Below are 25,089 nucleotides of genomic sequence, written 5' to 3'. Positions count from 1 at the left end.
TTTAAATCAATTGAAAACTTCCTATGATTCTGTGATTCGTACCCCTATGTTTCACCTTCTGAAGCTCCCTAGGGCTCTCCTTTACCCTAGGGAAGCCTCTGGAAGCTTTGGGACTTCCGAGGCGGGTTATTTTAAAAGTCAAAAATTGCTGCCAGATCACTGCCATTGTGATCAGGACTGCCAATGGTGATCCAGCAGATTAATCAGATTAGACAATCAACAGCTGTTCTGCACTATCACTGTTTTCATGACTGTTTTATTAACACATTCACAATTTCAAGTGTTTTGCATCTAAATAAATATTTTGAACTCTCAAAATAGAAGAAATCAAAACTTAAAAAAAAAAAAAAAAAAAACCAAAGATGTTGCTATAATATTTGGCCTTACTAGCATTTTCATTTTCTGGCCAAAGAAGACAACTAAGAACATGGTGAGAACATAATTTAGTTTGCAAGGGAACTACCAACTTTAATACACTTATGAGAATAGGAGGTCCCCCCCCCCAATTACCTGGCAGATTCCATATAATTGAAAAATACATTAATAATAACCTGAAACAAGAAGAGAAATTTAACAGAAGCACTCCTATGTTTCTATGATTGCTTTTATCTTTTTATCATGGCATCATTAAACATTTTTAAGCCAATTGTCTCTGTGTTCTATGATAAATAAAGCACATTCTGAGTGAAAGATAAACAATAATGAGAATGGACAAAAACAGAATTGAAATGAGTGCAGCAGCAAAAATGGCATGAGTATGGTGTGTTTATGAATGTGTGACAGACTGGAGAGTCTTGGTTCTAATCCCATCTCAATCATGAAGATCTTTTAATGACCCTGGACGAGTCACCGAGCCCGTTTTAGGGAGACTGTTGTGAGACAAAATTCAGATTCTATACAAGGAGAGTTTTTGAAGGAGAGATTTTTACAGCCTTGGATTCAATAGCGAATAACATTTCAGAATTTTACTTTTCATCAGTTTAATACATGTTAGGCAGAACCATGCTTTGGACTTTGTAATCTAATTTCAGCTGAATATGAAGTCGGTGTGCAAGAGTAATTGGTAATTGCTTCCTCAGATATTCCACACGTGACTTATATCTCATTCTCATTTTGCTAAAGAGAGCAAAATATCCACGCCAGATATCTGATAAACTTGTATCAGAGATGGAAGAAAAAGGAGCACTGTTTTGTTTTGTTTATTGTGTTACAATAACAACAGCCTATTTAAAAAATACTAGGGCAGGCGATCTGACTCACTGTCAAGGTCTTTGTTTTTGTAGAAGGAAGAACAGCAGAGATTAATCTGAATAGAGAGAGTTCAAGCTCACGTGAAGTCCACATTATAGATGGCTAGAACTGTATATTAAATTTAAAACATTTTACTGTATGCAAGTCAAATTACTATCTGTTTGCATTTCTGTCACAGCTATTCCGCAGCTGTTATGAAAACCTAAACTATATTTCTGAAAAACAAACATAAAGCAGCATCTGCTTTAAAGCACAGAAGGGGAAGCCTCATGGCACAGTGGTTAAACTGCTGTACTGCAGCCAAAACTGTGCTCACGACCTGGGGTTCAATCCCAGGTAGCTGGCTCAAGGTTGACTCAGCCTCCCATCCTTCTAAGGTCAGTAAAATGAATACCCAGCTTGGGGGGAGAGCAATGTGTAGCCTGCATAATTAACTTGTAAATAGAGTGTTTTAAGTGCTATGGGGTGTGGTATAGAACTACCACCTTTGCTTTGCTTTATTTCAAATGGACCCCCTCTATTTGCAATTTATTTTAGCATAGTAAATTGTAACTAGAGTAGACTTATTTGAATCAACAGTACTTGCAGAGGGGTTGATTCACATCTATGACTCACCCTCATAGATTTATCCATGACTAGGTGAACAGAATAGCTACCCATTTTTGCCAGACAGGGTAATTAGTGTCATTCTTGGGTTTGGAAAGTAGCATATTCCTTGGTAATTTTAGCAGGTGACCCTGTCTTTTTTCTCATATTTATTTATTTAATTTATACCCCACCCATCTAGACTGAAGTCTACTCTGGGCAGCTAACATCAGTACAAATAATGACAGTATAAAATAGAACAACAATAATAATCCAACAAGAGATGGCAATAAAGTAAGTTAGGTATTGACAGGAGGGAAGGCCTGTCTAAAGAGCCAGGTCTTAAGTTGGCTCTTACGTTTACTCATAGTAGAATTTGCCAGATGTGCCCAAATTCCCACCAAATGATTCCTTTCCAGACACATTTTCTTTTAAGGATACCTGCCTTCCGTTTTCAGCATGCTGACCTGAATTGTATTTTCATTCGTCTTTGGCTCTTAGCCTTTCAAAAGGACAATGACCTATATGGAATTTCCGTTTTCCCTCATGCTGGCTGTAATGAGCTGAAGAAAATTTTGTTGTACTTATCTTAATTAGGATGTTATTTGACAAACTCACAGAAACATCAATGGTTCCCATTCCAAGTTACTGAAGCCCTAGTAATAAACTGATTTTAATGATTCCAGGCATGAGGGACAAGGATTACTTCCATGCCTTATGGAACAACTTTAATATTGATTGCGTATCACTTAGTGAGTTAGGCGTCTCAGCGCTTCAATTCCTCAATCTGCTGTCTGGGAGTAGAGCCAGCCTGTTGTAGCCTTGGGCGAGCTGCACAGCCCCGGGGTGCCTCCAGAAGAAGGGAATGATAAACTACTTTTGAGTACTTCCTGGCAAGTCAAAATTGATTTGATGGCATACAATAATAATAATAATAATAATAATAATAATAATAATAATAATAATAATAATAATAATAATAATAATAATAATAATAATAATAAATTATTATTATTATTATTATCATTATTATCATTATCATTATTATTATTATTATTATTATTATTATTATTATTATTATTATTATTATTATTATTATTATTATTATTCACAACCAGCTTTTTATTTTTGTACATGTTTTATACTCAGCACCAGCTGATCAATTTTGTTGCATAACTGCACCCACAGCAGAAAGCTTATCGCAAGTCCAAAGCATCATAATGGGCAGGAACAGATTATCTCACTGTTACAGTGAGCAGCAGGTTCTAGTTACTTTCAAAAGGGCATTTTAAAGGATTTTGGCAGGATTTTCCTAAGCTTTATGACACTGTATTACATGTTTCTTTAAATGTTTTAATCCTTACCAATTTTTAATTGGTTTTTAATGGTATTATTCATTGTTGTTACTGTATAATTTTAATTCTTGTGAGCTGCCTGGGTTCTCTATGAGGAGAAAGGTAGCATATAAAATGAATGAATGAATGAATAGTATCTCCCTCCCCAAAAATAAAATAACAAATACAAGAAGTAATATAATGACATGGATTAAAAAAAAAACCTTAGTGAATGCTTTGGATTCAACACAACATGAATGTTTGAAGGTTCCACATCCCAGGTCAAAATATCCATGGTAATATCCAAACTCTGGTCACAGAAGAACAACAAAAAGGAGGAGGAGGAAGATCACATCAATGCTCCCCCCCCCCCCCCCACTATCAATACAGTGACCACTTTTGGCTCTCTGGTGGAAAATGAATACATACTGTACATTCAGACATATTCTGAGGATCTGTGACCTTCCTACATCAGAAAAAATCAGGTACCTGAGTGCACCTAGTCTTTCCATGAGGATCATAACTATTTCACATCATCACTTTGTTCATAATTGCTATGGGTAATTTATCCCATGATGGTCAACCTCTTCCATATATAGCCAGGCAGAGCCATTCATTCTGCAGCCAGGGCCATGCCTAAAGCCTTATCAACATGGTGGTCACTACCTCCAATTCTGTTTCACTTTCAAGACCCTTGAGAACTCACAGTTGTCTCCACATCACGATGAGGCAGTTGAGTGGGACTTTGTGAAGGATGCACTAGCTTTTGGTTTTGCCTCTGTGTAGTAAAGGGTGAGCAAATACCCCAGGGGTATTCTATTTACTCTATTTTAATTAATTTTTAAAAAACATAAAACTACATTTTGTAGTTACATTTTGTTACGTAAATAAGGAGGAAGAGGATAGTGGCAAAGAGGACAGATGGTATCTAACAGCAGACTGAAAAAAGGATAGGTGGTATCTAACACTTCCATACTGCAGGCACAAAGAACATATGCATGCTTTCTATCTCAGCTCTATCAATCATGGCGTTTTCTAAACCATGCCAATTATTAATGCTAGGCTTAACAGTCCACAACTCTGCTTATTTATAGAAGATGTCATGAATTTATTAGACAATTGAAAACAAAAACTGCGTTTACTGTGTGCTTCAGTGGAGCTATTCAAGGAATGGATAATCTATGAAAAGGCTGACTTTTGTACAAAAGCAACGATGCAGTTCTTTACTGAGACTCATTATTGCATAAATAAAAACACTGATTTTCATATCACTTTCCCAGCACAAAGCTTAAGTGAAAGATCATTCTTCCTTTCTGCATGTTTACTATGTAGTGTGTACCACACTGATACTGACAAGCTTTAGAAATTATGCCGGCTACTAGGATACACTCATTGGATTTTACTTACCCTTTTGTCTCTAGACTAATATGAAAAGATTCAATTTACAGTCCACTAAATGCTAAATTAGATCTAATCAGAGAGCAGCTTTCCAACTGTTGAACAGCAGGTCCAAACCAGCTTTCTGGTTTAGACATAAAGGAAACACAACACACACACTGGTACAGATAGTTAATAAACCAAATTCAGATAACTTGTATGTTGACAATAACAGCCATACAGATGCAAACATATTGACAGAATGGGGAAAAGACAGTTCAAATCCTGTTGCAAGTAGATGTTTGTTGTCTGGCTGTTATGGCTATTGTTTGGATTGGCCTTTTTCTCATTCCTGCATTTACTTATTTATTTTAAGTAACATGTGATGTAAAATAAAATGTTATCGCTGTAACATATACCAACTTAATTACTGATGTGATCTAACAGAAATGTCCAAATCGAAAAACAAAATAAACACCACCCCCAAAAAAACATCCAGAAACCAAAAGAAAAACAAATGACTGATGTGTCCAGACTGACTAATTTCTAAATCTTTACTTCAGGAATTTCAAAAACAGGAGTAGGAAATTTTTCATGTAGTATGAAGAAGGAGAAAGTTGCATAGATAAATGTCTTCCAGCATAGCATCATTAGAGTAGTATTCCTTCTGCAATTGTCTATTGTCCAAAGAGTGCACATTGCACTATTGGGTGAGATACAGGTTTATTGATTTAACACAATAGGATGGACATTCTAATCCACCCCTCCAGGAGTAAAATCTGAAACGTGTCTTTCTGAGCTGATTCTTCAGCCTCCATCTTGGAACTTCTTTTAAACAGGGAAACCTAGCCTGTACACCTGGACTGGGGATTTTGGAACATTCATGTTTCCTCTGCCCTATCCCCCAGCTCCTGTTGAGCCAAAAGCTAGCTTCTGCTTCTGAGGTTTTAGTTCTCTAATAAAGGTATTCCCCACCCTTGTTTTCAGGTTGTCTACAAAGCCCACACAGCCTTTTCTTCTTTTCACTTTTTTCTAGGACTGTGGCAAAATATTCAGTTCATGTCGATCGGTCATAACACATAGAAAGGAGTTGTCAAGGGCAAGCAAAATTGAAGGCCACTAAGAAAAGCCATCACCACAAACAGAATAAGGAGTTTCATGCTAGCGGCAACAACGATAAAAAGACATATATTCAACTGCTAACTAGAATGTTGGCCAGTTTTGGAATTCTTTCAAAGTCTGGTCATGGCAGTTTCATGAGACTGCTGGCTAGCTACACTTAGATAACAGGAAATAAGAAGACAGTTGCAAAGGCTCACCAGGCAGTTACCATTTGATGCTGCCAAAACAACAGAATATCATTTAAAGAAGATCTGTGTTCCTTCAACACATGCTTAAAAAAAAAAATTCTTCCAACACCACATGTTGAATTAACTGATTTTCTGCCTGTCAGCTTTCTTCACTGTGCAGTTTTCACATCTTTACATAGTTTTAAAAAACTTTCATATCCTTACATAGTTTGGAATACTATAGTATAGATTATCTTGCCCTTGGTCTCCAGTGATACATGCTTACTTGTCAAGGACCTTTCCTACAGTAGTTTCCTCACAGCTGCCGCTCAATATGAAACCTTTTCATATTGACTGTGCGAGAGCTATATTCACCCACTTGGATCCACACCTTCATGTACGCTCACAGGACTTTGAATTTATTGCTCCCTAATTTGACAAAATATAAAATATACAAAAGTCAAGTGTAATAACCTTGTTGATGTACCAGATACCATGACCAAATTACGTTCATGAGGATTTAAAACTCTAATAATAAACTGTTCCATAAGCTATCAAACAATATTCTGTTTTGCCTAAAACTACGCAGCTGTTATGCCCATGAAGGCTGACACTCTGCTGGCTTCATGTGTCCATCTTCTCAAACAGGAACAAGGAGCTTAAAGTAATGCACACAAATTGTGAACATGCATTGTACAAGCCAGCATTTACTTTGCTGAACTCAAGAGCATCAAGCACTTGTAAACCTTGGCAACAAGAAAAGATGCAATGATAATACTCACAGCAACTGCAGAGACACAAGCCCATCAAAAAGGCCCTTTGGAATCTCCGTGATCTTATTTCCATACAGCACTCTGCAAAACATGAGGTAAAGCAATTTGTATGCAAAGAATCTTCTGTTTAGACATGCTACATGATGTCAACTATGCTTACCATACAGAGGACTGGATCAGATTAAAAATCAAGCTATTAATGAACTAATATGCGCCTTCAGATTTTTCCATTCAAACATCTTTCAGACACTGGATAATGCAGTGGTGCTTATGCTCTTTATGTTGGTTCTTTGCCACGTGAGAAGTACTGTACTGTACTTGCATTGTTTGTATATTACAAAGTTTGTTACAGAATTTGTACATAAATTACAAATGAGCTGAAATAAACCAAAGGGTGTATAAGTATTAGAATATCATGTTTGTTCTGGATTAGTTATTGGTTTTATGAAGTTGGTTTTGTAGAACTGCAAAACCTTTCTATGCACCCTTGCTTCTCCAGCCTGTAAGTACATGTAAAAGAAATAAGGAGATGTAGTAATTGGAAGGTATTAACAAATAATTATAGCCAAATGATAAAACTGGAAAAAAATGTTGGGTGTGCCAAAGCATCACCAATTGCTTAGGGCTACATGAAAAGGATATTCTGAGTCTAAAGCCAAGTACAGCTCCCTAATATGGACCAGATAGTATAGAATGTCTTTCTAAATTTGCTTACTTCTATTTCATGCAGTGCAATCTTGTGTTTGCTAATAAATAAATCCCATTATATTTAGAGGGGTGTGGAAAAACCTCACAGAGACAACGCTGCTTTCCCCCCTCAAACCGGCTTTTTTGTTTGTTTGTTTGTTTGTTTGTTTGTTTATTGCCCCATTAGTGCACAGCACTATTTCAGGTGGTTCACAGTTTGATAAAATCCAATGGAACACAGCAAAAAATGATACAATCATAAAATCATAAAACAAACAAACAAAATTAAATATCCCCCCCCAAACTAGGAAACGAATAGACAGAACACTCCATCATGTAATTCTCTAAATGAGTGATTGACATTTCCCAGAGCCTCTTTGAATGGTGTATTGGAGTCAGGTAGCCATTGTAAGAAAAAGCCCATGGCAGTTGCTTCACAACGTTGATGTGTATTTGAACTATCTGTACCGTTTACCTCATCTGCACTGCTTATCAAGACTTTTGCTTCATCAGCATTTCCTAACAACATTTATTTCCTTTTTCTCAAGTGGCTGTAAAGTTCTTATTTGGGAGTTAGATTAGCATAACATAAAATCACCTGCTGAGATGTTTAAAAGGGATCTGCAATAGCAAGTAAATTCTAGAAGAAAATACAGTGGTAAAAATGTATTAACATGCATACACATGCTAAGCAGAATACTGCAAGAATTTGAGGTAACAGCTGCTTCAGATATTATCAAGGAAAAAGACCCTTATTTCCACTTTAACTGAAGGCATTCCAGCCAAGTAATTCAAGGTAAAAATTACAGCGGTGTTCTATCATCAGATACTTTCAACAGCATTTTTGTTCATCACTGGCAACTGTCCAAAATGATAACACACCCGCATTCATTAAGTGATAATGTAAATGTGAAAGACATGCCAAGCACCGTGAGTTTGGATCCAAGCTAATCTATCTTAAAAATTGGTGAGGAGCCTGAATCAAAAGGGAGGTAGATCCTATTCAGATCTGAAATAAATTCTCTCATCGCTGAGCAAATGTGGACTGGCTCAAAAAAAACCACACAAAATATCTCCAGACAGTCTGGGGAAGGTCTTCTGAGCTCTGGCACAGACATATTCAATGTGTAGAAAACCTACCGGCACCCAGAAGTCTTAGATACCATGTGCAAAAAAACACTGTGAGCCTCTGGAGGAGAGTGATATATATGTATTTTGTGAAACTGCTGTAACATATTGTGAGCCCACAGGAGATGGTGGACTATAAATATAAGAAAATAAAGAAATAGCTTTCAAAAATTAGAAGCAGATGTTAATTTCATCCCCAATACTAACTCACAGATAGAAAAGCTAAAGACTTAATTTAATTGTACGGACATTTGTTTTAGTTTTGCTTGTGTATGCAGGGCTGAGAGAGAGTTTGCGAATCTAAGAGCTGGTTCACCTGTAATGCTTAACTGTGACTCAGCACCATGGGCACAAGCTGGAACAAGCTCAAGCAAAGCATTCAGCTATTGGAGCTGGGAATAGCTAGTTTCACTTTCCATAAAAGCTGGATCATTGCTTCATATAGTTTGGAGCACATACTGTACTGTCCATTTTCTAAATCAGCCAACTTTGAACCAAAGTGTGGCATCATCTGGTTACATTTAATTAACTACAGGCTAATTAATTACCCATTTCATGTAATTAGACCAAATAAGTTAATTTGTTATATTTGGTTATATTTGTTCCTGGTTACATTTTGACACATTTCCCTGTTCTGCCAATGATACCTAAAAAGTAGATTTGCTGTATTAACAGCACTCACTACTTCTGCAGTATAATGAATAAGCTTTGTTGCTTTATTATATATGTTAGCCATGGATTTCCTATTTTGGCAGGAGGTTAGAACTGACCCATGGGATCCCTCACAGCTCTAGAATTCTATGATATTGTTCGTTACAAGAGCAATATCAAGAGGAGAACAGGGTTAAACTTAGAATCCCTGGCCCACATGCAAATGTATGTTCCAGCGCCCAACATTAGGACTATCCACATTAATACATGGACTATTTAATATTATATACAAACTGGTTCTTTAATAGGATCCTTTCCACCTCTTATATCCTTGAGCTGTCACTGGAAAGGAAAGCCCATTAATCTAGGATTTCCTTGACTCAAAGATAAATAATTTGATGTATATGAGGTTTTCTAAAAGAACCCAATGAAGAAGAATCAGAACCTTGACTCTGAGCAGATTTTAGAGAAATATTCCATGTTACTATAATCATTAGGCAGCAGGTTTCGTTATTTATCTAGCACAAGAGGGTGGGTGGATTTCTGGCAACTAACTTTATTGGTCAGAAAATACTGAGTACAGTGGGGTCTCTACTTAAGAACTTAATCCGTATTGGAAGGTGGTTCTCAAGTTGAAAAGTTCTTATGTTGAATCTGCATTTCCCATAGGAACGCATTGAAAACCATTTAATCCGTATCTGCTCTTTTCCGTCCATAGAAACTACAGTGGAACCTCTACTTAAGAACTCAATCCATTTTGGAATGGTGTTCTTAAGTTGAAACGTTCTTAAGTTGAAGCAAAATTTCCCATAGGAATGGACTGAAAACCAATTAATCCGTTCTGGCTGTTTTTTTGTTATGTAGAGGTGTGTTCGTACATTGAAGCATTAGTTCCCATAGGAACTAATGCAAAGCTGGTTAATACGTACTCTACCACTAGGGGGAGAATTTTTTTTTTTAACCTAAGATGACCTAAGGTTAAAAAAAGAGCAGGAAAGGTTTTTTTCCTGTTCTTATCTTGGATTTCTGTTCTCAAGTAGAAGCAAAATTTAGCAAATGGAGCTGTTCTTAAGTTGGATTGTTCTTAAGTAGAGACGTTCTTAAGTAGAGACCCCACTGTACCACAAGTTAGCCTTTAGAGGCAGAAGATAATAAGAACTTAATGAAATAATTTTGCTATCTATTCAAAAGTCCTGCTGTCTGAAAGGTCCTCCCAGCCTGCCTACAGAAAAAATGCTCTGAGAGATCACAGACTGCTTGTCACCAGTTTTCAAGGGGTTCCGGGTCTGCAGATGAAGTGGAAAACTAGTAATCCTCTGTGGAAGGAATTTCTACTCACAAATACAATGCTTGGATCCCAAGCCACAATTGCTGGGATAAAATTACAAGAACCAAGAGGCCAGATTGGAGAAAGGAAGCATGTGGTGTTTTTTAAAAGGCATCGTACCTCCAATGGTGCCAACTTGGTTCTATGGTGTCAGTTTTATTTTCCAGTTGCCATTTCATCAAGAGAGAACCTTCTTTCAAGCAAGCTTTGCAGTTACAGCTTTAAATCACAGCATATTGATAGCAAGAGTTTGTTCCCAGAACAAATGATCAAATTTAGGTTTGAGATTAGAGATTTTTTTTTAAAAAAGGAGTCTTATAGCAAATATTATACTTTGCATATAAAGTGTTCAAGGTACAGAAGTGAAGAAGATACCTCCTACAGGGAAGTATTAAAATCCTATTAAAATCCAATAGAACTGGCAACTGGGCTGAGAAGTCTTCCATTTCACTCAGCCAATAACTCAACTGTGCTATCAAAGCCTTTCCTAAATCTGATAGGAGAGGGCTGATACGGCCTTAAAGCAAGGCTGGAATGTAGCTTAAAGCTCTTCAGAGTTGCTTTCTTAAGGCACAGAACTCAAAAACAGTGGTAAAAGCTATGGGGAAAAAAAAGCCTTGGGAAGAATGCCAGAGGAAGTTGGGTACATGGCGTTTGGAGTGACAGGACAGCCATCTTCAAATATTTGAACGGCTGTGGCATACAAGAAGGAGCAAGCATGCTTTCTGCTAGTCTAGAAAATAGGATTCGTACAGATGGTATGAATTACAAGAAAGAAGATCCTGACTAAGCAGTAGGAAGAGCTTCCTGTTAGTAAGAGCTGTTTGACAGTGGAATTGATTACCTCAAAGGTAGGAGGCTCTCCTTCATTGAAGGTTTTTAAATAAAGGTTGGATGGCCATCTGTTAGGAATGTTTTAGCTGTTTTTGTATTAGCAGGAGGCTAGGCTGGCTGCCTGCCAGAGTCCCTTCTGATTCTATAATTCTGTATTTTATAACAATGTGTACATTAAATGTGATCCAAGAACACATGCACTGCTAATTGTGAAAAGACCCCAGCAGTCAAGCTCAACATTCTCCAGTTCCTGATTTCTCTACCCCTTTCTCACTGTATCTGTACTTTCCCAAAATAGATTTCCCTTCTTCACAAGCAAGGATGTTGGCGAGTCTTTGGATCAGAGTCCCAAGTCTGAGTCTTTGGTACTAAGTCCCAAGTCCGAAGCCCAAAGTCCAAGTCCCGATTAAAAACAAGCTCTTTCCCCCAGAAAACAGGGAGGGTGGGTCCGTTTTGAGTCATGAGTCAAGACCAAGTCACTGGGGGGGGCGGAAAACGGAGTCAAGTCCGGGTTGAGACATTAATGTCACTTAATTCCGACTTGACAGCAAGTCCCGCGACACAGGTCCCCATCCCTGTTCACAAGGGGGATGAACTCAACTGCAGGTTGGATTTGTTTTACTGTAGCTTCAAAAAAAAAACCCCAAACCTTCGCTAGTGTGATCACTGAAAAGTGTAGTTCAAAATAGCCCCATTCTTAAACCGCAAGACTGTTTTAAGCATTGAACACTTTAATGAAAGTACCCTGTTCATCAGAAGATGGTTATGGGTAATGCAAATGAAAGGAAAACTAGTCAGATGCGTGATGGCCTCTAGCATAAACAGCAGGATTTTACAACATCATGGTCCTTATTTTGGCATTTCATAATCACATCTGTTGGCACAAATATTTAAGATGGGAATGCCAATGGAGATCTAGGAGTGCTGCCATAATGTATTATTAGGTTTATTTGCCAGTAAATTTCCATGGCATCTGATTAAACAGTTTTCCAAGTAATTGTACAATAAAGCATGCAATTGACATTCCACTTAATGAAAAACATAGCTATAGCGGTATGGTCACAAACCATCTTGCAGAAACATCTATTGTGTTTTCACCAATTATTGTTCTATGCTAAAATGATAAACAGTGGGGAACTGCATAAAGTAAAATTGAAGTGTTCAGTAAGAAGCTAACAACACAGAAAATCTTTTTAAATACTTGAAAAATAACAACTAATAAAAACCAAGATGATTGCCAGCAGCAGAAACAAAATAATTGAGCTTACAAATGTTTGGGAGGACAACCCTCTTGCCTACTTCCAGCAGAAAGAAGAAAGGGGGACAAAAAGCTTTCTCAAGGAGAGAAGCACTCATTGTATCATCAGAACAAAGGGCTTTACTTTTTGTAAATGGACATCCATGGAACCTGGAACCTGGAATTTGTCTTATTGGTTAACCTCAGTGTTTGCATGTGCATGTTCAATGACTACTTTAGGACTAGAGTCAAAACGATCACATTGGCTCAAGTTCCGCAAACCCAAGAAATTAGGAACTGAGGCAAACATATTATGTTGGAATATAATAAGTGCAACCCAGCATGTATGTATATGTATGTGTACACAAGAATGTCAGAGTTGTGTAATTTACATTTTAGAATTGATCTAATCTACCAGATTTTGTCTGGTGTTAGCCAATGGATTTAACAGGGTTAACTGCCTGAAAGATGGATAAAAACAAGTGACAGTTATTTTATTCAATTGGACAGTTTAGAAGCAATTTGTTGTGTTTGTCAGAGTTGTCTGTTAGAAGTAGTCTGTTGGGTGCTGTCTGTTGAGAGTCTGGTTGTCTGTTACTATATCTGATAAGGAAAATGTGATATGAAACTATTATAGGTCTATCCAGCACAAGTCTGTACCAAGCCAAATGTTTCAAGCACTGTTAGTTTATTATGCATATTTGTTTTACAGTAAACATTCTTAAAGTTTTTATCCTAGCCAAGTGAATATTATTTCAATTGCTGGCACACACAAAGAAGAATATCATTCGTACTCTGTGGGTTTTTTTATGCTACACTTGAACCGCTGTATACAAACTCTCAATACATTTCAACATAATAGACATGCCACATTATGAGTAATAATGTAGTACAAAACCCTAAATCATGTTTTCTTACATTTTAGCCTTCAAGCAGCCACCATTTTCCTTAATCTTTCCAGCCAAAAATGAGATGTCCTGGTTCTCTATTGCCTAATTAAGTCTTATTATAATGGAAAACAAATTCCTTGACGAATTTATTTTGCCAACCATAGAAATAAACAACCAAAGGCATGGATCAACTCATATCTCTAGCAATACAGTAAGGTTCAGATGTTTGGTAAGGCAACAGAGAGCCAAGATCATGTGAAGCGTGCTTGCTGATATTAGGAGGAGTGCCTCCGTGTCCAGCATGAGAAATGTGTCCCTTGACCTTATGGTTTCTGAACCAAACGAGCACAATGCTGAACATAAACCACACTTGGCCTGTTCTAACTAATCCACTATCGAGCTACTAATATAATCTGTTTTTCTATCTACAACATTTATGTAATGCTAGGATCTGTTAATGAAAAACTGGAAATGATTTGAACTAGAAAGGGCTGTCCCCACCCAAGCCCCCTCCTCAAAGCCTTCTCTAGAAAGCTAGGAATCTCCCCTCCCCCAAGAGCTGGTTTGCAATTGCCACAGAAAGTTGCTTGCAAAATTCATGTGGCAACATAATAATCTGGAATTAATCTGGAATTAATCTGGAATTAATCTGGCTTTGATCGGCTATTTACTAACCGGTGAGTTAGCCAAAAATTCATCCCAGAGGATGGTTGTGTCTCTGTGTGCCCTTTCTCTCCCACACCCACCAACTGAGAAACTTGATTTCCCAACAGGCAATATGAGTGGAGAGGGCAGAAAGAGGAACTACCTCCTATCCTGGAGGCCGAGAGTAAAATGGCACCAGGGGTGAGGCACTGAAAAACACCCTGCCGCAAACTGGTTGAAACCAGCTGTCAGTTCACATTAAGCTATGACCATTTGGGAACTTTCATTCATATTTTTTTCTGTCCTATGCCTGAGATTCCCAGTGTGGTGTAGTGGATAGAGTAACAGACTAGGACTCTGGAGAACAGGGTTCAAAGCCCCACTTGGCCATGGAGTAGAACCGGTAAACTCACTCATTAAATATGTTGCTGACCTTGAAAACCCTATTATAGTCCCTATAAATCAGTCCCAACTTGATGGCACAGAACACACACATGGACATGCCCGAGAAATGAATTTAATTCACAAAAGCTTGTGTTGAACGTTTGATTTTTAGTTGTCTAAATAAAGGTATCACCTGTTCTACATTTAGAAAGATACAAGGGGAAGGAAACAGAAGACATCTAATTGTTCTTGTAATATTTAGAGCAGCAGCTCAATTGTTAAGGCTTTCCTGTCCCGTTCAAGACCTCAGGAGCAACTGGCAAACACTGTGTATGCTCACTTTCCTTCTGAAGCAAGCATGCTGCCAGAAGTACTACTATTTTTATTGCATTCTACATGAATTTTAATAGTTATGAAGAAAGCTTCAAAAATGTGCAGCATTACTTCGTTGTTGATGTATGTAGCTATTGTTGTTGTTGTTGTTGTTTTACATTACATAGGCCACAATATTACTGTTGTTTACAGATCATTCATGCAGGTTGCTGTGGCTAATTGATGAGCTCCAGAGCACGTACAAACTGAATGACTGAGAGCATGATCAGGCACACAACCAACATGTAAATGGCACCTTATTGATTAGTCTCAATTAGCTATGGCTACTTACATTACCCCTCTGAGAACACCCATGGGATTCTGGCTGTAATTATTTTGGTCTGTAAACTGTCTGCAACTCTGGTTCACATGACTTAGGCTGATCACTTCCAAATGAAAATTCAGTCAGTTTTCTAAAAACCTACATTCAGTTGCGGCCTCCGTTAATATGAGCCACACAGCTTTGGACACCCAGTGAAAGAAAAATACAAGGTCTGTGCTTTTTCTTTAGCAGCCTATCTAATTAACCTTCATGGAGTGTTCATCTGTAAAAGGAATCTAGAAGTGTATAAGCAATGACACCTTCAACTCTGATCAATTTCCAATTTAAGAAAGATTAGGTACTTCACACAAGGTGACAACCACACAGGGAAAAGGAAAGCATCACAAACTAATACTTCATCTATTTATAAGATTCTTTGCAATTCTCCCTTCCCAAGGTTACCCTTTACTTACAGTGAGGTAAGAGATTTCAAGCCATGGAAAGCATCTGATGCAATATCTGAGATTTGATTCTTGCTGATATCACTGTAAGAATGGACAAGGGAAGAAGAAAACAAGGTACCGATGAAAACATGATTTACCAAAATGCCCCAAGCTTTTCTGAACAAATTTTCTTTAGATAAGAGTGGCATCCAGTTCAGTTTTGCTTAAACATCTTAATCCCACTGAAAGAGGAATATTTATCACTGAAATATTACACCCCAGTCGCCAGCTTCATGAGTTCCGTCTTAATTAAAATTCATACAGCTCTAGCTTTAATTTGCATTTAGATATGGCTCCATAAAAGCAAATGAAGCCTGAGCAAGTCAAACATCTAGTTATGGTAAGAGGACAATGGGATGTCTTCATTTTAGTAAATATTGGGTCAAATCCATTTATTAGTCACAACTATAGCAGCCCCCACTGAATCAATTAAACTAACATAACTTAGGATTTAACAAGTCCCATTCATGAAACAGACCTAGCAGAGACTAATACCTGGATTTAACCCTTTGCTCCATATTTACAGTCATGGCACTCTCATATCGTTTCTGGCAAAATGAAAGGAGCAAGAGACCCCAGGGAAATCTGCACAGATTGTTATAATGCAGTATCATTTGAGTCTTATGATTTAATATACTAGAACAAACATCCAGTTAGGCTCCAATCACACACATACACACACACACACTTGGAGTGGGTGTCCCAATGAGCCCAAGGGGAATTAAGTTTGTTGGTGGACACTGCACGGTAACTAACATTGGAAGGGAAAAGGGAAATGTCCACCCTAAGCCCCCATCTACTCTTTTCTTGCATTTGAATGTATTCATATTTGGATACATGGATAAAACAATCGATGGAACAACCACAGCACAACACTGTAATGGAATAACTCTTAATAACCTATACTGGGAGGATAGGAGAACACTTACCAGACTTCTATAGAAGGGAGCAGCCTCCTGGGGAACCCTGCAATATTCAAACTTTTGCCTAGTGTAACAGTACCACCACTTCACCTTCACTTTTGCTTAGTAAAGCTTTCTCCCTGGGAACTTACACGTCTTAAGGAATTACATTTGCCATCACAGGTTAAAGCATTTGAGGCAGAAAATTGGTTCTGGTTTTGAAAATTCACAGGAATTAAGAACTTCAGTTTCCTTAGTTGCCCTTTTAGCCCCGCACAGGTTTTTAAAAGAAAACTGCTACACACATCTCCCTTGTCACTGTACAAGGGTACACCATACAAACAAAAACATACAGCTATCTTATAGTAATATTTGCCTAGAACCTATCTACAGTATATACACTGAGACAATTTGAAAGGCAGTTCTTAATCTCATGCACCCTCTTAAATCTATTTGCAAAAACAAAATTCATAGCCTCGGATTAGGCATTGACTAGCATGCATATCAGACAGGATTCCTGACATAGGGGCAATAAAAGCAATTATGTGCAGTCCAATAAATTCCAGTTTATGGCCACCCTTGCCAGGATTTTCCAGGTATCGAGTACTCAGTAGTGGTTTAGTATTTCCTTCTTCTCGATGTGCTCTAGGACTGTGCAGTTTGTTCAAGACCACTAGGCTGGCTCTTCTCTTACAAGGCACAGTGGGCAATCAGACTTTACATGCTCCCTCTCACTGAGCAGTCAGCTTACAGCTAGTGCCAGATAAGGGTACAGTTTTTAAATCAACACTAAAGTATGCTATACTACTGACAAACGCCACCATCTCTGGCTAGGCTTAATTTGCACTTACTATATACTAAATATTTTATACTTTCTTTTTATAGAGCTTAAATTATTTAAATCCATTTTCTCTTTTTTAAAATCAGATGAGCTGAAAAAGAAAGAGAAAAGGAATATGTAGCCCTGTTCAGGTACACTCAATGTTCATCCTTAAGTCTCCCTGACCTCCCCGAGTCTCTTTTAGTTGAGATTAAAATGGGTTTAGCCTTCCGTCTTACTGGGTTACTTTGATCCCCCATGTCATCTTTGTAGAGGTTTCCAAGTAAGTGTGTGTTGGTGGGGGTTTTTTTTGGGGGGGGGGAGAGCAACAGAGATTTTCAAATGTGTAACAATAATGTAAACCAAGCCAAAGTAAGGAGCATTTTTCCTAATACGTTTTTTTTAAAAAAAGAAGCCTTGTTAGCGTTTCCCAACAAGTGTTTTAAAAAGGGGACAAAACAAAAATATTGTAGCACTTTGAAGACCAATAGGTATATTTTAACCAACTAAAGCAGTGGTGTCCAACCTTGGCCCTCCAGATGTTCTTAGACTACAACTCCCAAAAGCCTTCACCACCACCTCTGCTGGCCAGGATTTCTGGGAGCTGAAGTCCAAAAACATCTGGAGGGCCAAGGTTGGACACCACTGAACTAAAGTGTGAGCCTTAGTATGAGAAAGGGAACTGTAAGCCACGAAAGATCACACTCAATTAAATTAAATTTGCTGGTCTTTGAAGTGCCAACATACTTTTGTATTTCTAACTTCCTAAAAGGAGATCGTCCAATCAAAATATCACACACAGGCCAGAATCCTAATGCATATTTACAGGTGCACCAGAGGAACTTGAAAGCTGCTGCATCTACTGGAAGAAATGTCATCGCATGTTAAGCCCAATCCTGACCATGAACCCTTGCATGTTTGACACTTTGTCCATTAACCATGGCAATTCCTATCATTCCTCCTGTACATGCCTAAGTATTCCAGGGGTTTTTGGCCAGGGATGCACAAAGGGCCCTTGAAGTATCCTAACTCCATAAGTACAGAATTCTCCAAGTGCTTTCCCATAATCACAGTCCAACTGTATCTATGTTTTATAAAGAAGACTCACTGCATTCAGTAGCACTTGCTTCCATATGAAAAACTAGCTATTTTCACTCCATGGGTGTGGGTCTGCCCCTGCCTCCATATCTTTCCCTTCTATTTGCCAGGAAGTGATGGGACCAGTGGCCATTATTTTAGTTTTTTTGATGTTGAGCTTCAAATGATTTTTGGCGCTCTCCTCTTTTACCCTCATTAAGAGGTTCTTTAATTCCTCCTCACTTTCTGCCATCAGATGGTATCATCTGCATATCGGAGGTTGTTGGTACTTCTTCCGGCAATCTTAACTCCGGCTTGGGATTCAGTCCTGCCTTTCACATGATGTATTCTGCATATAAGTTAAATAAGCCGGGGGACAATATACAGCCTTGTCGTACTCCTTTCCCAATTTTGAACCAATCAGTGTTTCCATATCGAGTTCTAACTGTTGCTTCCTGTCCCACATATAGGTTCCTCAGGAGACAGATAAGGTGGTGAGGCACTCCCATTTCTTTAAGGACTTGCCATAATTTGCTGTGGTCCGCACAGTCGAAGGCTTTTGCGTAGTCAATGAAGCAGAAGTACATGTTTTTCTGGAACTCTCTGGCTTTCTCCATAATCCAGCACATGTTAGCAATTTGGTCTCTAGTTCCTCTGCCCCTCTGAAATCAAGCTTGTACTTCTGGGAGTTCTCAGTCCACATACAGTGGGGTCTTGACTTGAGAACTTAATCCGTATTGGAAGGCGGTTCTCAAGTCAAAAAGTCTGTAGGTCAAGTCTCCATTGACCTACAGTGCATTGAAAACCGATTAATCCCGTAACAGGCCGTTTTTGTTCCATTTTGGTTTTTTTCTGGTCTGTAAATCAATTCTCAGGCTGCAAGTCAAACCTAAATTTTGCGGCCAGAGAAGTCTGTAACTCAAAAAGTCTGTAAGTCAAGCCGTCTGTAAGTCAAGGGTCCACTATATTGCTGAAGCCTACCTTGTAGGGTTTTGAGCATAACTTTGCTGTCGTGTGAAATGAGTGCAATTGAACAGTAGTTGGAGCATTCTTTGGCACTGCCCTTCTTTGGGATTGGGATGTAGACCGATCTTTTCCAGTCCTCTGGCCACTGCTGAGTTTTCCAAACTTGCTGGCATATTGAGTGTAGCACCTTAACTGTGTCACCTTTTAAGATTTTAAATAGTTCCACTGGAATGCCATCACCTCCACTGGCCTTGTTGTTAGCCAGGCTTTCTAAGGCCCACTTGACTTCACTCTCCAGGATGTCTGGCTTCAGGGTCAGCAACCACACTATCTGGGTTGTCCAGGTCATCCAGCTCTTTCTGGTATATTTCCTCTTTGTATTCTTTCCACCACTTCTTGATGTCTTCTGCTTGTGTGAGGTCCTTATCATTTTTGTCCTTTATCATGTCCCTCTTTGCACAAAATGTTCCTTTAATATCTCCAATTTTCTTGAACAGATCTCTGGTTTTCCCCTTTCTATTAATTTCCTCTATTTCTTTGCACTGCTCATTTAATAAGGCCCTCTTGTCTCTCCTTGCTGTTGTTTGGAAGTCAGCATTTAATTTTCTGTAACTTTCCCTATCTCCCTTGCATTTTGGTTCCCTTCTCTTCTCTGCTATTTGTAAGGCCTCGTTGGACAGCCACTTTGCTTTCTTGCATTTCCTTTTCTTTGGGATGGTTTTCGTTGCTGCCTCCTGTACAATGTTACGAGCATCCATCCATAGTTCTTCAGGTACTCTGTCCACCAAATCTAGTTCCTTAATCAATCTGATTTCGGTATTGCCCATCTGGTGATGTCCATGTGTAGAGCCGCCTCTTGTGTTGTTGGAAAAGAGTGTTTGTGATGACCAGCTTGTTCTCATCACAAAACTCTATTAGCCTTTGCCCTGATTCGTTTTGAACTCCAAGGCCAAACTTCCCTGTTGTTCCTTTTATCTCTTGGCTCCCTACTTTAGCATTCCAGTCCCCTATAATGAGAAGAACATCTTTCTTTGGTGTCAGTTCTAGAAGGTAGACATGCAGACATGCAGACACAAATACACAAACACACACACACACACACACACACACACACACACACACACACACACACACAATATCCTGGCAGTGTATGTTGGGAAAAACCCAAAAACTCTACAGATCACTTATCAAGCTTTAAATCCCTATATATAAGCAACTTCTTATCCTTTCCAAACCCAAACTGGCACAGGTTATCTTCCAACCATCCTTTTTATATTGCTAAGTTACAGGTGGATTTATAAAATGATCTTCTGAGAATAAGTCATAGAATATATCAATCCTTGATTTTATACTAGTAGAATGTAAGACATCCATATCTCCCTTACCATCTGTATTTATTATGCAATCTACATGGACCTCACCAGATCTCTTGGTGTCATATATAGCCAACAGACACGGATATTTTTTGCTGGATACACTTCAACATATACCTGTCAGCTGTCAACTTGTCTTAGATTTTCCAATTTAATTGATTTTTAAGGGATGTAGCTTCACAAATGCTGAAGTGAAATCCAGAAGAACATGGCTGTCAGTGTTCATTATACATATGTGTATGTATAATACCTATCATAACTTATGGCCCTGGAGGTCCTCCTTGCATAATTATGAGTTTCTTACCCATGTGTTGTAGCTGCAAACATTAAACATTTTTTAGATTAGAGCATTTTATAATACTTACATTCTTTTAAGTTTCTTGTACTGAGAGAAAGCTCCAGGGGGAATGCTTTTGATAGAGTTCTGCTCCAGGCGTCTACAAAGAGAATGATAAACACTGCTAGTATTTATTTCTTTTTCAATGTATTGGATGCCGTGCCAAGTGAATATGTCTTCCAAGGTGATATATAACTAAAACATTTCAAAAATGTTAAATTTACATTGTAGCACCACACAATCCTAAGCAAAAGTGAAGGATAGATAGATAGATAGATAGATAGATAGATAGATAGATAGATAGATAGATAGATAGATAGATAGATAGATAGATAGATAGATAGATAGATAGATAGATAGATAGATAGATAGATAGATAGATAGATAGATAGATAGATAGATAGATAGACAGACACACACATACACACCTTATACTTTCCATTCACTAAATTTTCATAAGATTCTTCTTACTAATTATGGAATTATAGCTAAAATGTTAACGAAAAACCCAGTAAAGTTCAGAAAGACTCTAACTTTTAGCATAAACAATAATGCTTGTAGGTTTTTCGGGTTCTTTAGCCATGTCCTGAAGGTTGTGCTTCCTGACGTTTCGCCAGTCCCTATGCCCGGCATCTTCAGAGGACTGGAGTAGGAACTCAATCCATGCTCTGTTGCTGTTTGTCGGATAGTTGGGAACAGCTTTTGTCCTTTTCAGGAGATAGGGTGATCATGGTGATCAGCGTATTTTTGTTGTGGATGTATTGTTGTGATAAGAGGGAGAGATTATCTGTCACTGTGATTGATGGGTGTCTTTAGCTGGTCTTTTTTGTGCAATGATCCCTGGTCCTTGTGGCTGGTTAGAGTTTGTTGACCTTTTACAGACTGTATTTTTCAATGCTGGGAGCCAAGCTTTGTTGAGTTTTAAACTTTCTTCTTTTTTGTTGAAGCTCTGCTGGTGTTTGTGGATTTCAATGGCTTCCCTGTGCAGTCTAACATAATGCTTGCTGGTGTTGTCCAGTACTTCAGTATTTTGAAATAGAATTTCATGTCCAGCTTGTTTTAGGGCATATTCAGCTACTGCAGATTTTTCCAGTTGTATTAGTCTGCTGTGTCTCTCATGTTCTTTGATTCTGGTGTGAACGCTGCGTTTTGTGGTTCCAATAGATACCTGTCCACAATTGCAAGGTATCCGGTATACTCCTGCAGTTGTGAGGGGGTCTCTTTTGTCCTTTGCTGACTGTAACATTTGTTGTCCTTTTTGTGGTGGGTCTGAATACTATTTGTAGATTGTGTTCTTTCAAAAGTTTCCCCATGCAGTCCGTGACCCCTTTGATGTATGGCAGTAATGCTTTATTTGTGGGTGGTTGTTTTTCCTCTTCAGTTTGGTGCTGTTTTCTTGGTTTGATGCCGGCCACAGAGACTGGCGAAACGTCAGAAAGAACAACCTTCAGAACATGGCCAAAGAGCCCAAAAACCATCAGAACCCGGCCGTGAAAGTCTTTGAGAATACATAAACAATAATGTTTGTGTTTTACAGCTATTTGTTAAAATACTTGGACTCAATTAGGTACACTGAACCACAGTTTAGAGTCCTGAAGAGATGCCCTTGAAGGTACCTTCCAGCCCACCAATTCTATGATTTGTTTTGTTCTGGCAAGAAGTAGCTTCTTCGCCCACTGGGAGTTTTATTGTTGAGGTTTCAACAACTGTTCGGGTCAAAGGACAAGAGCAATTTCCTTCACTCTCTGTAATAAAATAGCAAAGCCTGGAGAGAGTGTAGAGCAGCCTGATGGATTCAAAGATATTTTCCCAACATGATGAGACAGTAAGAGCAAGAGTCCTTATATGCTCTGGTTTTTGATTTCTGTTGAACAAATAAAGATATAACACACACAAAAATTGGCATCGAGACACTCAGCAAAAGAGCTGAAAACAGCAAGGGGTAAGGTAGAGGGAAGCAAAGCTCTTAAAGGTGACAAATGACTGTCTACCTTCCTCAGTGAATTCACACTTTGCAGAAATGGTCAGACAGAATTAAGGAGAGCATCTTATTCTGTTGCCAATTATCCAAAGGGGCAGAAAAAAGAGGGCGAGTGAGCTAGCCTCCTCCCCTCCACAGGCCCTTAGCTTATGGAAGTGACAGGTCTAAAGAGTGAAGATGCACCAATTCATGAAGGCTCTTTCTGTGAGCCAAAACACAGGGAAATCATGGTTCTGGCTCACAGTCTTCAAGGACTGACTAGTCTCCCTACATCAGATCCATGGACGTGTGTGAGTAGAGGGATAACGGAGGACACTGCTGCAGCTTTTTCTTCCTCTTTGCCCATTTACCCCAACTGGATAATGAATGACTGAATCATGCAACTGGCATGTCATAGGAAATGGCTGCTACAGTACTTGTGACAATTTGCTGTAGACAGTTATACCAATAGAGTTATACCACTGGTCAGATGTAATAGGATTGTGGGCCATGTTTGAACATGTTATCCTCAATCATATCTAATCAGTCCCATTTTCCCTTCAAATTATGACTGAGGATAACATGTGGGAAATACATAAGATGCACGAGACACGACTGTCATTGAGCACTGGTTCACAAAGCAATGTTCAGGCTTTTTATAGAGTGCTCTTGCCCTTGAGAAACAGCAGTTTGCTCAAAGCCGGTGATTTCTGCTGGCTGTAACGACAGATACATTATTAACAAGCCCCTTTCCCTAGTTCTATGTTTATGTATTTATTAAGACGTAAATGACTACTACCAGGTTATCATATTTCACTATTTCGAATGTGTTTGTTAATTTATTCACAGAAGACAGAAAATCAATTAACAGTTGGTGCAGGAGTAAAAATCTACAACCTGTTGGTAGCCTGATTATGTAAATCTAGCCCTACTTTAACTTAGACACTTTTCTGTAAATAATTCTATACCTACAATGTAACATAATGCTGGGTAAGTATGTTCAGTATCCATATATATACAGAAATGGCAAAAATCGTGCAGTCCTCTTCCTGATTCTGAGAAATTACTCTTGCTGCATCAGAGGACCGTTACAAGAGGGAGGAAAGCTAAAAATTGGATAGAAGATGGTAAAGGAGAAAGGAAACATTTTTGGGGTGAAGTTCCTTAACAAGTGTGCAATTCTGCACATTTGCAATCTTATTGCCAAGCTATGGAATAGCAACAGCCCTATCTGTGGGGCAGAATGGGCTGGCTCACCTATGGTCATGGTCTAACCATGCCTGGACCTCCCTAATTTGAAGGAAGAACTGGCAGAGCAAGCTATCACAGTGAGCAAGCCTCAGCAGTGCAAGCAACACTGAAGACCCCACTCTTCTTGCAGCATCCAATGTTTTGGCCCTTGTTGAAGCAATGACTTCTGGGCAAGCTCCTATTTGGGGCCAAGTGACTGTGATGTTCCCCTGTGAGCCTATTTAGAATCAGTAAAACCTCCTTGGGGCAGGCTTTAGAAATATTTGTTTGAATAATTCTGCCTCCTGTGAATTTTCCTGTGGAGGGCCAGAGTATTCCAATCTGTTCCCTGTATTCTACAACATCTACTTAAGACCACTGGGAGATTTGCCAGGGGCTTTGGAGTGCCATGATCATGGAAACTCAGCTCATCGCACTGGTGGGTCCAGCCTATTCTCAGTTTCACCTGATATTCTAGCTACACTTTTTTTTACAGGTGCAGGAGCTCATTCACATAAATTAAATATGATCTTTTTTGTTATCAGCAAAGAAGGAAGAGCATATGCATATCACTTCTGTTCTCAGTAGTCTAAAAGCATCTTCCTCAGGACGCCAGAAACAAAACACTTACCAGGAACCTCACTTTTTACTACTGCAGCATAGGGAAAATGCGTCTCAGAATAAGACTCCATGCAAGCAAAAGAGCTTGCACTTCAAAGCAGGATCTTGAACATCTTCCTTTCCAGTTACCTAAACAAACTATTTAAACCCCCAAGTGTACTAAGACAATACACATCTCCTCCTACAAACTGGAGGGGGGAAATGGGTGGACTAAACCACCTGCCTATACTCAACATCTAGCAAAGGTTACTTTTATTCAAAAGTTAGGAGTAAT

General features: G+C 38.7%; 1 protein-coding gene across 2 annotated transcripts in view; it reads right to left on the bottom strand.

Moving 5' to 3' along the window:
* The window catches only part of SLIT3 (slit guidance ligand 3), a 595,328-nt gene that overhangs the window by 176,984 nt on the left and 393,255 nt on the right, over nucleotides 1-25,089 (bottom strand). For both annotated transcript variants that reach the window (XM_020780501.3, XM_078385818.1), the window contains 3 exons: nucleotides 21,033-21,104; nucleotides 15,500-15,571; nucleotides 6,619-6,690 (listed from right to left, as the gene is read on the bottom strand). In XM_020780501.3, coding sequence (XP_020636160.3) covers nucleotides 6,619-6,690; nucleotides 15,500-15,571; nucleotides 21,033-21,104 — 216 coding nt within the window. The remainder of the gene's footprint in view (nucleotides 1-6,618; nucleotides 6,691-15,499; nucleotides 15,572-21,032; nucleotides 21,105-25,089) is intronic.

Source organism: Pogona vitticeps, chromosome 2 (assembly GCF_051106095.1).
Source record: "Pogona vitticeps strain Pit_001003342236 chromosome 2, PviZW2.1, whole genome shotgun sequence".
Taxonomy (NCBI): Eukaryota; Metazoa; Chordata; class Lepidosauria; order Squamata; family Agamidae; genus Pogona; species Pogona vitticeps.
This window is presented reverse-complemented; position numbering and strand designations above follow the sequence as displayed.